General features: G+C 40.1%; 1 protein-coding gene across 8 annotated transcripts in view; it reads left to right on the top strand.

The window, feature by feature from the left end:
• Nucleotides 1-14,748, top strand: part of sox6 (SRY-box transcription factor 6) — a 126,351-nt gene that overhangs the window by 16,736 nt on the left and 94,867 nt on the right. For 5 of the 8 annotated variants that reach the window (XM_034116737.1, XM_034116739.1, XM_034116742.1 and 2 more), the window contains exons 2-3: nt 2,720-2,789; nt 10,282-10,332. In XM_034116737.1, the coding sequence (XP_033972628.1) occupies nt 10,298-10,332 (35 nt within the window). In that variant the 5' untranslated portion in view covers nt 2,720-2,789; nt 10,282-10,297. Of the gene's footprint in view, nt 1-2,719; nt 2,790-4,202; nt 4,251-10,281; nt 10,333-14,748 lie in introns of all 8 variants that reach the window. The other 3 variants (XM_034116740.1, XM_034116736.1, XM_034116741.1) reach the window with 2 other exon arrangements.

Raw genomic sequence — 14,748 nt, 5'->3', positions numbered from 1 at the left:
GTGTGTGTGTGTGTGTAGTGTGTGTGTGTGTGTGTGTGTGTGTGTGTGTGTGTGTGTGTGTGTGTGTGTGTGTGTGTGTGTGTGTGTGTGTGTGTGTGTGTGTGTGTGTGTGTGTGTGTGTGTGTGTGTGTGTGTGTGTGTGTGTGTGTGTGTGTGTGTGTGTGTGTGTGTGTGTGTGTGTGTGTGTGTGTGTGTGTGTGTGTGGTGTGTGTGTGTGTGTGTGTGTGTGTGTGTGTGTGTGTGTGTGTGTGTGTGTGTGTGTGTGTGTGTGTGTGTGTGTGTGTGTGTGTGTGTGTGTGTGTGTGTGTGTGTGTGTGTGTGTGTGTGTGTGTGTGTGTGTGTGTGTGTGTGTGTGTGTGTGTGTATATAAAGTATAGATAACCTGGGTCCTATTCTGGGATCAGTGACATATTATCCAAATGGTGCTCCCAGTTTTGTTTTACTGACATTTTACAAAGCACAGGCAAAATGGTTTCTATATCTATACTGAGTTTAGGTACTGGTTGGTAGGTACTGAAAGTATTCCATGACAAATGATATTAAATATTTCGTAGCATATGTATTGTGGATTTGCGTGTGTGTGTGTGTTTGGTAGCCATGACCAGGCTCAGCTAGAGAAAAGGCCACTCTTTGACAGAAATGCCACAGGTGGCTGTGAGCTCCCTGTCTCTGCTCCTTTGATGTCGGTCTGTTTGAATATTTGTATCTGAGAGCTAAACCTCCCGTATTTTCAGTGTATTATTTTAACGGACAAATAGTGTTGTGACTGCTCACTCGTGGCCTAATGGAGCAACATTTATTTTTCCTCTTAACCTCACAGTTTCCGACGCCAAACAAAATAATTATAATGGGAAATAAATATTTTAAATGTGTTTCTATTTGTTTATAAAAATATGGTGAAACTAATAATTTGAATTTGGGGTTGACTGAAATTGTGTTTAATAAGTCCCAGATCTTCTAATTAGGAATGGGGATTGCCTGTTTTATGTTTCCTCCCCGTAGGTTTAATTCACAGCAGGAAAAAAGCTGCTTCATGCAGCTACAATAGGCCGGTTGACACTGAGTCTTATTACGCCACAGGGATTACTACATTCATTATAATATAATGTGGGTACTCTCATTATTTGCAATTATAAATTCCTTTTGTTTTTTCCCTCAGACAGATAATTGACTAAAACAACCAATGAATAAAGGATACATTTCCCCATTTATTATTTACCTCATTGTTCCCAATTAACATCAGATTATGAATTCAAAGATTTGTTAATGTCTACCCTCTGTAATTGTAAGAGCACTCATTTATTTAGGGACAACAGGAATTAAGTCTATAGTCAGATGTTTGACAAAGACTGGTTTAATGAATTACCATCCATGTAATATGTGGTTTCTCCAGCAGGCAGGGATTGTTGTGCAGACTGAATAGCATCTAATACAAGTTAATGGTGTGTGTATATGTGTGTTAGTGAGTACAGGAGTGGGTGGATGCAGCAAGAGCACAGTTCAGAACACTGAAATAGTGTGTGTTTAGCGTCATTTGAGAGGCAGGAGTAGACTTTTAACTCGGAGGTGCTATTCATGAAACAGCTTTCCATTCAGCCGGGGGTCACCTGGGTCCTCTCTCCCCCATTGTCACCTCCAGCCTCAAGGCTACCACATTCAGACCCGTCTGCAACTCCTGCCTTTATCTGACTCTTTCTGTTAGCCCTCCAGACTCCCACGTAGCTGACACCGTGCTGTGCTCTGACAACAATGCAGAGGTAGTTGGTACATTTATCTGGTCTTATTGATGGTGCTTTGTTGGCCCCGGCAATGGTAGACTGAGGTGCTGTAGCGCAAATTAGTGACAGATCAGTTAAGCGTGACCTCAAAAAACCCTTGGCCTTGTTTAATTGGCAGTGCTGAGGCCGACTAATTGTATAAATCAGCTGGTAATGAGATCTTGGCTTATTGTGAAAAACAAGATAATGTGAGAAAATGAACATGAATGAGCATAACAGCATTTTCATCCCTTGAACTAGAGGGTGTGATCAGTGAGGGGTTATCTCTCTATTGTCATTACTGATGAAAGTATATGGTGCCTTAAAGTGTATGCTTGTGTACTGTACAGAGTTTTCTGTTTATTTGCTGGTTCTTTGAAAAATCTCTGAAGTTGAAGCACTTAAACAGACAAGCGGAAACTAGCAGAGCATGGCCCCGTAATAAATCATTAGCATGCAGTGCTTGAAGAAAGAAAGCAAAATTAAATAAAACAACGGCTTTATATGAAAGCTGTTTATTAGAGAAATCCGCCAACTGGAAGACAGATTAATGAGATGGCAGATAAGTAGATTTTAAACATTATGTAGGACGGATTCCCATTGGTGACAGCTGTGAGGACTGGAGGTCTAACAAAGCTGTTTTACATTAGCTCAGCTGTGGAGACTCTGACCCTCAGCCAACAGTCACTATGGCCTCAATTTGCTTCCTCTTGTTCTCTCTCTATTTGTTCTGATGTAGGTAAATACAGTTATCTAAGACCAATGTTGATTTGAACCATGTTTGAAAAATACTTGGGTTTTTAAAAAAATTGAAGAGATTAAATCAGGTTTACATGTCCTATTTTTGGTGGTATTTTAATAAAATAGAACACATTTATACAGTAGTTATTAATACCAATGTAGAATGCACAGACACACTTTAAAAATTGTTAAATGTTGTCTTCTATTTGCTTACATTTCAGGTTTTTACATGAATTCAAAATAAACCGACCAGTGATCGCTGCAAGCTGGGGATTGAGTCTTTCAGTTCTTGTAAGTATGAATTTACCTTTTCAGCTGTTTCTGTCTTGCTTCCACATGTCTCCTACACCCCCGCTGTCATTCACCCACACTGAACACCTGCATCAAATGAGGTAGACAATTGGATAGGCACACAATGTATGCACAATTACACACTTATGTCAGCACAAAGTCTCTGACAGAAGACCTTTTAAACATTAGATCCTTATCCTTAATACTTATTTTTCTCCCGTTTTTTTTTGCTTCCAATTTCTTTTGTGGTTTCTCAGGATAACTTGATTTTCTTCTTTCGAATGATATTGCTCATTATGTGATATAATCCACTTTCTTGTGTGGGAGTTGCAATTTTAAGGTCAAATCAGGCATTCTAGTATTTAATGGTAGAAATGTGGTGGAGAAAAAAAATCCCTTTTTCCTACACTAGAAAAAGAAAACATGAGAGAAAAGCATTTTAACCTTGAACTACAGTGCTTCTAGGATCGTTCAACTGCACATAAACAACTTTCATGGATCATGGGTTCAAACATAATTTCCAATAAAACTCAGCATGTATTTGGGCTTCTTATGTCCTTAACATAATACTAGATAATACTACAAATATATCTACTACATATGTACAGGTACTGTATAAAAACACACTGTTGGGTCACAGCATGGTTGGTTGATTAATATATGTGGGTTAAAAAGAGGTTTGAGGGAAAAACTTCAAAGCAATAGTGTTTCTATGAAATGCACACTTTGCTAAAAAAATAATAAAGAGTACTACAGTCAACTGTGCATCTATAAAAATAATATTACTTAAACAATCTTTGCACAGCCTCTGCTTGAGCAGGTTTTCTAATAAAAATGTATCTTAGATATTAAGCAAATAAAGGTGAGGAACTTCATTGATATTATTCTTTTATTCCAAATGTCAGTAGGCGATGTCTTGGGAGTCATATTAATGTGGTTGAAGAGCTCTTCAATAACAGCTGGGAAATGTCTCTGAATTCAAAGTTCATGGCCATTTACCATTGTTTAATTATGCCATTTCACACCACACGCTGCCTTCCGCTCTCGTGAACATGCACCTGTCTACCAGAGAGCTCTCTGCTGCACGTTAGTTTCCTTCAGTTCGTTCTGAATGCATCAAACCCTTATGGTCGTACTATGACAGTCAGAAAACATAAATAAAGCATCTAATAAAACAGAGATATTTATTAAAACCACTGTGTACACTTTTATAGTGTTTCGTGTTTATAGTTTTCAATGTTTAATTATTGTCTGCATCGTTGTTGACTAGCTATCGAAAGGATAGCGAACATACTCACGCAGCAAGTAAACATATAACGTCTGGAGTAGCTACTTGATGAGCTATATGCCTTTTTTGAAAATAAAGAAAACAAAACTCTTACACGATATACATGATTTATTTCTGTTGGACAGGTTCGTCTACTACCCCCTGCTGGTCCCGCTTAAAACGCTGCTCCACAGGTAGCTAAAATAATTCCACTGATGTTTTGATACTACATGATACTAAAGCTTTAATTATTATATTATGAAGTCAATGTCATAAGGTTAGTATTTGTTGTAAAAGAAAATACCGGAGAAAGCCGTAGAGGCCAGAATTCATTTCCATCCTGTTCTTCTGACACATTAATTTGGATCCTCATACAAACCGAAATCTACATCCATTGACATACAGGTTTCATTAAGCTCAAAACAGGAAGTAATTTAGTTTGCGTCTAGAGCGCTTATAAAAGACATTTAATTACATGCTTGCAATCTCATTTAGAAACACCTGAGGACATGTTAGACCAACTGAAGAGGCCATACAGTCTTTGTTAGCATGTGCCACTTATCTAATAAGCAACAGCCTCGCGGTCTCACAGCTCTCAGCCCACTGTCGGTATGGTATTGAGCACCACTCAAGGGAAGGATGCCAGGGTAGCCATGATGTCAGAAATTAAATAAACATCACTTCACTATAAAATGAAAATGAACAACCTTTGAATGGTTATCCGTCATTCATTATTTATCAAATGGACCTCTTCAGTCCACTGACCCTGCAGTGATTATGGTCAATATGTTGCTGAACAGAGACCGCTTGACAAAGACCGCCTAACAAAGATTTTAATTTCATCACTCTCGATTACTTCAGAGGATCCCAGTGCAAATTTGAAATCTAATTGTTGCAAATGCCATTACCTGGCAATAATGTGGAAAACCCGCCTGAACTTTAATCATCTTCCTAAACCCATTTGATTAATATGTTGTATTACTCATGAGTGACCACATTTTGAATTGCTTAAATGAAAATATCCTTTAAGAGTTGCCAAATCGATGTGGTGGTTTGTTGTCTGGATTCTTTACATATGTTAATTAGGTATGGTTTGTATTTAATCACATGAAAGGGAGCTAACCTTTACGTTTATAATTATTTAAAGGTTTGATGGGGCCTTATTTAAAACCTAATATGGTTTTGGCTGCTGTCCTGCTTTTAAAGGTATGTTCCCTTGTACTGTAGGACAGAGTTTCACCTAGTAGCTCTATACGGCAAAAAACAGGACCGACGAACACGCCATTAATCTTCTTGCTACCCCAGCTGTGGAAAGTAATGCATAACTAAAAGTCCGGTAAAATGAATTAATGATTTCAACCATGAACTTTTCTCCCAAAACGCCATGAATCGTCTGCAACTGATAATGCACCACGACCCTGGAGTGTGAAATCCCTGTTGCGTTGAGAGTAGCCAGTTAATTGATTCGCAAATTATTTAAAGTTTGTGGTGCCCAGGGGAGTGCTACACTCTAATGACGGCCCATTTTGAAAGAGTTGAAAAACTCTTCCCAGGCAGGCCGTTGTTTAATTGTAACAGTAAGCTTACAAATCTAATCTGGATGTTTTTTATCCTTAATGAGATCAAATGTTATTTTCATTCAATACAATAAAAAGGATAATCTATTTTTGGACAAAAAATATTATATTTTTATATATAGACGAAATGCCCTTGTTTCTTGCATTGTGTCATTTGTCCTGTCAATTTGATGCTCAGCAAATTAGGCCATTTGAGATTGACAGGGTGAAATAACTCTGTTACCTACATTTATCAAACAGGCTGTCACTATTTGTGGCACGTGTGAAATTAAAAAGAAAAGCTGAATATATGTAAGAGTAAAAACCAAGTGCATAATGTTTAGTTAGGTAAGACAGAGATCAAGCAATAGCAGGTCATTCTGTGCGATCGGGCTCATCTGGTAGCACACACACGGTACGTTCCATTGCTTTTTAGTCAAATTTGTTTGATCTCTGTGTTAATATCAAGAAGCCTCTAATCTCGACCCATTAGCAACTGCTGTCATTCAGACACACGTTGTCGGCCTGATTTAAATAAAATGAAATGAAGATAGTTGTTTCTGGTCCCTTGGCTTCACTCATTGCCATAAACATATGCTCTGTGCCCTGCTTCTTTCCATCTTATTTATGACTTTAATTTGTTGTGTGGGCTGCGCAAGAAATCAAATTTAATCCAATCCTCCCAGGGACCCTGTCATATAATAACATGGTAATTTCTGTGTATCCTTTTGAAAAATGAGGAAATTAATTCTTCCTGACATGTTCTAATTATTCCAGTGTGAACGGGCGGATGGGCTCCCCTCCTTCCTCCCATCCCCCCGGCCCCCTAAGTGTCAGTTGCCGACGGGTGGCGAGGTGCTAATGCTGACCAGCAGCGCGTTTAATTTGAAACATGAGCAGACACCTTTCAACACACCTTCCTAATGTTGGAGTGGCTCACACAAATTAATTCACTACTCATCTGGCAGCTCTGACTGAGGTGTGTGTGTGCGCATGCAAGCGCTTGTGTATGTATGCCTGTGTGTAGGTACGTAAGGGGTTGGGGAGGAGGGGATCAATGGGACACTATTGCCATTAGTAAAAGTAACATAAGGTGTGTGTGTGTGATTGTACTACACTGTAGGTGTAAATTCCAATATATCAGTGTGTGTGGACACGTGCTGGACCAGGTATCATCATTTTTCATGTGACTGGGTGTTGAGTTGGCGTAAAGCTGTCTGCTGGGATGTTGGGATTGCTTGGACAGCTTTTTTCCGCCCTCTCTGGATCTCCCTCCTCTAGAACCAACAGTACCTTTTCACACATTGCATAGCTCCACGGAGAGCCCTGAAAGGCTTATTTAATTAGACTGTCATCAGACAGTCTTTAGCTTATCACTTCCATTTGCCTGGGGACACTACTGGGAGAGACTTTGTGGAACAAAGATCTAATGTTTAATGAAAAGAGTAAAAGACTTGAAAAATATAACTAAATGTGATTTGTTGTTTTTATGATAAATCCCTACCAGATCATTATAATAATATATTTTCAGTATATTAATAAAATAATAATTTCATTGAAAATAATGGCCTGGTATGATGGTCTGTAAATGCATTAGTAATTAACACAGTGAAAATATAACTGCGGTTGTACTATTGCCAAGACTTAGCTCTTCTAAAGCCACAGGTCTGTATACATTTAGGCTTCTGAGGTAAGAAATATGTTTCCACTCACACTATGTATAGTCTCTAAGCAGCTTAGACAGGAGGAGAAAAGATAAACAAACAAAATTGACTGAACTTTGGAGTTGGGTTAAAACCCATAGAACTGCAATTGATTTGGTGTGTGTGTGTGTGTGTGTGTGTGTGTGAGGGATCATAGTTGTGGTGTCATGGTTGAGGAGAAGAGAGCATGGCTTTGTGAACAGTGGGTGGGTCCCCCCATGACTCAGAAGAGGGGAGAGGCGTCAACATGGCCGCCCGGCCCACAGGGAGTAAATTGCCCCCCCACCCCCTCACACCCTGCAGGGTTAATCACTGCCATTTTGGATCCATGCAGAGGGAGCAAATGCACTCTCCATCACTGTGGAAGAACTGAGCCACCAGTTTGGCTGCGACTCTGTGGGTAGATCTGCTTCATAAGCTTGTTTCCACTGGTACAATAGAGTGTTTTGAGCCCTGGTTTACTCTTCTTAAGAACGTTTGAGTTCCTGGATCAGTGCAGGCTCTTGCTCTCTGTAGCCTCTTTGGATATTGCTACTTTTTCTCATATGGGTTTTGTTAAGGGATATAAAATGTAACCTGGGATGTAGTTACGGGTAGGTAGCTAACTTCTGTGTCTCGCTGTGCGCCGCGCACTACGTGAGCCTGTTAATGACTGAAGGCTGAGAGTGCCTTCTCGTGCCAAGACCCACATGGCTGCTGGCGGTGCATTAAATCAGCAGTCAATTTGACTGGAAGTTTGAAATCTGGGCTAGGTTAAGGGGATGTGCTGAAGCCGTGTTAATAGCTAGCTTGTTGTCCATATGGTACTGCTTTAATAGAGCACATTTGTTGCAGATGGTGGGATACTTGGTTAGGCAGACGCAGCTTTTGGCAGAGGCTCATTCTTCGAAAGGGCTGCTGTGCTGCTCAGACTGGTCCAGGCCAACTCAGTGATGTCAATCCTCCCCGCTTCTCCTTCACCAAAAAGCCTGCCCTTGAATTGTGGCCTAGTCTTAATTTAAAGACATTCTCGTTTTTCGCCTTCGGAGAAGAGCAAATACAATGTGGCTCAGTCACTTTTTCCTGAGTTTAGTAATTTGCTCTCCAAACCGCACCTTTGCTTCCATAGGCGAAGTTCAGTTGTTTTTGACCACAATGGGACTGTAGACAGCAGGCACAGCTGAGGAAACACAAGCAGAGCGAAAGAACAAGGGTTGTGGAATATGACCAAAGATAAAGATAGAAACTGAGCAAAGTCCAATCTATTTCCTTTTCACTGCTGCTACTGTTTCAGTAGTACTGTTGCCCTGGGATTCAGGTGCAAGTAAAAAAAACAGATTATTATAAGTTAAAAAGAGAGCTTTGTTAATCCTGTCACATATGAGTTTATGCATTACAACTCAGTACTGATTTATTGTTCTTCCTAATTTCTGGTTTGCACTATGTAAATGTGTGCTAGAATTTGAATGCATTAACTGTAAAATCTAAGCGTATTCACATTTGTGGTATTGGAATATTGTTGTGGCTTGTGTGCCTGCCTTAGAGTATGTGTGCTTTTTGCACTCAGTGAAGTGAGGAGACACGCTTGATCTGCTCTGCACTGTTTGACGGTTGTTTTCTCACGTTGTCACTGGCTTGGTGTGCTGTGGCTTGGTGATGGTATTATGTGCTCCGGGACCAGCTGAGTTGAGAAAAGAGCTGCAGCGCCCCTAACCATGCCACTCCCGCCTCCCCAGACACCTTATTGTGAGAAAAGTCTCGGCTGAGCCCTCTGGGCCTTGTGGATCCACTGCCTTGCTAAGTGCTGGCCAGACTGAAAGACACAGTGTCCTTGGGCCCAGCTCATTCTTTCCATTCTCTCAGAGGCTCTCAAAAGGAGAAAAATGCCAAATTACACCAGCGTCACAAACACTTAAGGTGTCATGGTCTGAGATGCACTATGTTGTTACGTTTTTTGGTACAATATTTATGAGTGAGTTTTATTAGTTTGTAATAAGAGTATTGTTCTCTCCGATGGGTTCAAAAGCAGTGATTAAACAGCAGGGATTTTGACAGACAGACACATTTTTTCAAACTCTTGTATTGTTAAATTGAAATTGTATGTACTGTATCTAGGAAGGATTGTGGAGGATGATATATTATAATGCTGGAAATATTTCAGCAAGATATCCTTGCCATATTTCAGTATCTTTATAGTTGTGAGATCTGAGACATTTTAACCAACGACAAAAGTTCCATTCACAAAACGCTCTCTGGAATGGCTGTTCATTTTTTTTTTACCACATAAAGCACATGGACGTCCAAAATCAATTTCCAACTGATCTTAACACAATTAAAGTGTACATTATATAGCCATATAACACAGGCTAATGGAAACCTGTTGTAAGTCATTATTAGCCATGTGTCTTCAGTATTTTGTGGGTAGGGCTTCTGAACGACCCCTACAAGTGGTGACATCATGACCACATCCTTTTGCCTCATTGACGCTGAGAGTCCCAGCTTGGGTCCCTTGCGGCTGGGCTCCCAGAAGCCACAGCACCCTCGCCACACATGGGCTGCAGCTGGACCACCGCTAGCTAGTCTGAATAAGCTGCTGTGAGATCTGTGGTTACAGTGCTGGATGTACATGTATATATCTGCACACAGCCATGGAAAAATACTGTATGGAGATCAGTAGGCAGAGTTTATTTGATGCAAACATATCATCAGGCCCTCAGTGCAAACCGATGTTGTATGCAAATCCACTCCCTCGATGGAAAGAGGTATAATTAATGATGTCAGTTCATAAAAAGAGAAGATGGGTTCGTAGCCATATTTTCTGCTTTAATTAAAGACATGCCTTATTATAGGAGAGAGATGTATGCTCTGTGTGTTTTTCTTTCTTTCTTTCTCTCTTTCTCGCATACCCCCCTTTCTCCCTTCTTTCCTCCTTCTTGATTATAACTTGTTCAATAGTGTAAATGGTTCTCTGTGATTTTTCCTGCCAGAACCCCACACGCTGACATGGAGGGCTTTCTTCGTAGCAGCTTTTTACTGAGGTTAGTTTCATTTCTGTTGTTGCCATTTAGGATCACCGGTCGGGCACGGGTGGTAGCAAGCTAACAGGGGTGGTGCTTTCTGACACATTGTTAGCTTTAGACTTTGTACTGTGTGTTAGTGCACATGTCTGTGTGCACACGTGCCTGTATATTTGAACAATTTCTAACATGGATTCTAACATATTTACCCAAGCTGTGTCTGATGATTGTGTCCATGTAGTGGGTGGCTGACTGGCATGCTTCCCCTGATAGCCTCCAGTTAGACTGAAAGCACACATCAACAACTTAAGGGACACATGCAGATGAGCCTTCCCCCCTCCCCTCCTCTCCCTTTAATGGCTTAAAAGACCTGCAGATCAGGCGTTCTGGGTCTTTACACTGCATGCTTTTGTCTGACCCCTTCCCCATCTGCCCTCCCTTACTAACCGCCCTAATCAGCGATGTTGGGGTGAGGCAGTTGCTGGCACATCTGTCTTGTGATGCACTGTTGTTTCCTGTTGTGTTCTGTGTTTGCATTCATCCTACCATAAAGATTTACATTTTTGTCTTTACCCTTCCTGTGATTCTAATTAAAAATGTGTGCTGTCATTACACACAGAGGAAGTAAATAAGAGTGTGTATTTACCATTGGCTCCTTTCCTAGTCAACCACCTTCTCTAGGCTCCAGTGTTGCTCCCTAATTAGGGTTGGCTCATTAGAAGCCACAGCAGCAGCATCTGCCTTTCAAAGCTGCTGTCAGCCAAACTTTGCTAAAGCTAATGAAACCTCTTTGATTTCTTTTTCAAAAGGTCACTTATTTGATTAAATTAACAGCATTTTTTCTCTCTCAGAACTGCTGGGGGCATTTTAACAAGAAAGGACGATTTGATACCATTACTCTCGCTAGTCGAAATGTCCTTCAGGAATTCAATAGGAAATTCTGTTCTGCATTTAAATGTATGTTATTTTTGTTTAGAATTAAATCATTTGAATTTGACTTAAAGTGAGATTGAGACGCATATTTATAAAGTTCAGAAAACACAGGTTGAGCCCTAATTTGTGACAGAAATCCCGTTGAAAATATAAATGAACTTTGATTTTTGAACACATTGAAATGATCACATAAAAAATACGAATGTACTTTACATTCATAACTTCCTGTTTGGTTAAGTACATTAATAACATAGGCAATGTAGAATTTTACATGATCTTTTGATCTTTCATGTGTTGGCACCAATTTATTTGGATTGGTTAATCTGCTATGATTTGACAGAAGTTATTCAGGTTTACTGCATGATACATTTTGAGAGAGCGCTGCCTATGCTCAATCTTTTTTTTGTATGTGTAAAAAGTGGATGGCAGCATTTAATTCTAATCACCTGTCGCAACCAGCTTAAAATGTGCTGTACACTATATAATGCATTGGATGAGGTCTGACAGAAGCATGTCTCAAATCCACAAGGAGTGATTATGCATTCAATCCAACGATTGACAAAAAACAGAGAAAAAAAAGAAACATGACCTTTGACCTTGGCAACAATTTCCTTTTGTTCTCATAGTTGTGAGGAAACACTGTGATTATTCTAAGTAAACACATTATTGCTCTGCTAATCCACATCCTTCTGTCAATGTCTGTTTTAATTAAAGAAGAAGCGCCAGTATAAAGATATCACGCACACTGGCTGGAGATTGGAGGCCTTAACAATCAGGCCAAGATTAAAGGCAGGCTTTGCTTCAGGGTTAGCCCTTTTGCTTGGATAAGACTTGTGTTCTGGAGTGGGCTGTGGAGTGGGGGTAGGGGTGAAAGGGGAGAAAAGGATAGAAACAGGGGTGGATGGATGTGGCAGTTAAGACATTCCTCCTGTGAAGAATCCCAGTATCTTTTCCCAAGCAACTGAATTAGGTCAAAGGGGGCTTTCTGAACATGCTCATACATTTTTGCTACAATGTGCAGATGTTATTGACTTTTTATACTGTGTGCCATATCTCAGTAGCACACCGGATGAGCCTTTCATTATTGTAATGAGTCATGAGTTTGGTTTTGAGTCATACATACACTGACTTTTAATAGCTTTAAAACTGACATTACCTGGCCATCTTGAAAAATACATTAAACCCTTGAAGGGTGGCAAAGAAAAGTTTAAACTCCATATTTTACGTACAAGTCAAAGCCTTTGTACCGTTTCATTACAAGGATAGTCTGTTTAAAAATCCCAGCATTTCTGAAACTATGCAAAAGTTCTCTGAAGTACATTATGTGTTTTTAATAGACAACTATTCTGCTTGTGTTATTGTAAACCCTTCAGTTTTTCCCTTTGTTGAAAAGATGATGTGCTTTCATATAAGATCAATTTTTTATATGTTTATGGAAGACATTTAACAGGTTTTTGTTTGTGTATTCAAAGAGACTGAGAAAATGAGGGAGAGAAAGGGGAAGGAAGGGAGACATAATACAAAGATGTGAACAGGCAGAGAGAGAGAGAGAGAGAGAGAGGGGAGAGGGGAGAGGGGAGAGAGGAGAGAGGGAGATGTCTTCAGTCTCTCTACTCCCAGTGGGCAGGACCTCCCCCTACATTTCTGCCATTATTTGATGTAATGAAAGGAGAAAGTGTGTAACATTGAGATTGTTAATTAATTTAGTCTAACAAGATGAAGATAAATGAAACCCACTGAAGGTTGACTAGGCTAAGGGGCCCACTTAGCATTCCTCCTGCCCTCGAGCTCTGTCTCTCTCACTCCTTTACAATGGAGCACAGCTAATAGGTGCAGCACGGTGTTTGTACAAACCCGCTGAGCTCTTATCCTGTAAGTTTACATGCAGACTTTTTGGGCAAAATATTTCATTTTCAGACTCTATTTATCATAATCTTGCTCTCTGGGATATTTTAATTTTCAAATGGCTAATTTGTAATGCAGTTAGCTTTGGAGCAGAGATATGCAATTACCTAATTGAGTCATCTTGACATGTTAGATAAAGCTCAGTTGACATACATGACTACTGAACTACATTGACTTTTTAAATATATGTATAGAAGCAAATATATGCATAGAAGCAGTCGTCTAATGTTAATACATTTGTCTTTTGCGGACACTTCTAAGTTATATATTTTGTCTGAAATGGCGGGAGGTTACATAAATGGCCATTCTTTCCAGAAACGATGTGGCCGCTTCACATGAGTCTGTGTGACTCCCAGCCTTTCACCAAATGAATGGTTCTTCTCTAATGCGGCTTGGGGGCTTTTTGGGCGGCAAGACAGACAAAAAGCAGAAAGGACATTTTTTCTTTTTTACAAAACCAGACAGTTGTCTTCATCCAGAGCCCTTACAAGCAAATCAGTAGTCTATCGAGGTCCTTCCTCAGTGGACACTTTGTACAGGATCTTGATGGCAGCACAAACCAATCATTATGGTACCCATTCTTTGCTCCCTTAGTTCTCAAGTCATTAACAATAGGTTGTTGATTGTATGGAAAACACCAGAACAATTACGTCCTCTGTTTTGGTGGCAGGGCAGCATTTTAAAGTGCAATCCTCGATAATGGCCTCATTATTGTTATTCTTGGAGCAGGCCTGAGGAGAAAGAAGAAGCTGCTTGCAGTGCGTCATTATTTCGTAAATTTCGATTAGCTCATCATGCTGTCTCCTGGCAAACTAAATCATAGCTAATTAAAAGTGAGCTAGCGGTCTGCCTGTGACTTAAAAGGTAGCACTCGATAGGCTGTTAATATGAAAAAAGTGGTAAAAAAGGAGGATTAGAGCTGTTACCCTGGTAACTCCAACTTCCATCTGCGAGGGAACAATGAACTTGTGTTTCTCTGCCACCTATGATTGAAAAAACAGAGAGCGAGGAAGTGAGTGTTCTGAAAGGACAAGACCCTTTTTAACAACAAAGTGGGATCCCGGCCTAATAGGCTCTTTGGTGTGAGTTGTTAGGCGAGATCACTGGGGGATAGAGGAGCACAAAGGTCAACGTGTAATCCTAGGACAGTGAAGGTCGTCACAGCTTTAACAATAGCAGGTTATTTCCTGAATCGGTTTGTTTTCCCAAGAAAACAAAACCTCAAGATTGAAAAAATAAATAAATCAGTTTTACAGAAGAGGCTGCTAGTAACACGCCTCCATGTGATAAAGAAAGTAACATGTCCCACAGCCAAAATGTACACATTCCCACAGCGGATTAAATGAACTCAAACAAGATGCCAAAGAGATGGCCAATTAGACAGAGCTGTCAGAAGCTCTTGGAATTGTCTCTTGAATCTCTTTTTACTATTAAACCAATTCTGCATTGATGTCTGGCAACATCAGCAGCTCAGTAGGAAACAACATCCACTCTTCCATGAATCTCAAACACCTAACATGTAATCAATGCACTCATGAACTGCAATAACCATTGCAAAACAACATTACATTTTTTACATTTTTTCGCTTTAATTACCAC

The sequence above is a fragment of the Trematomus bernacchii genome, unplaced genomic scaffold (genome assembly GCF_902827165.1).
Source record: "Trematomus bernacchii unplaced genomic scaffold, fTreBer1.1, whole genome shotgun sequence".
NCBI classification, from domain to species: Eukaryota; Metazoa; Chordata; class Actinopteri; order Perciformes; family Nototheniidae; genus Trematomus; species Trematomus bernacchii.
Note: the sequence above shows the minus strand (reverse complement) of the source record. Positions and strands in the feature narration are given on the sequence as shown.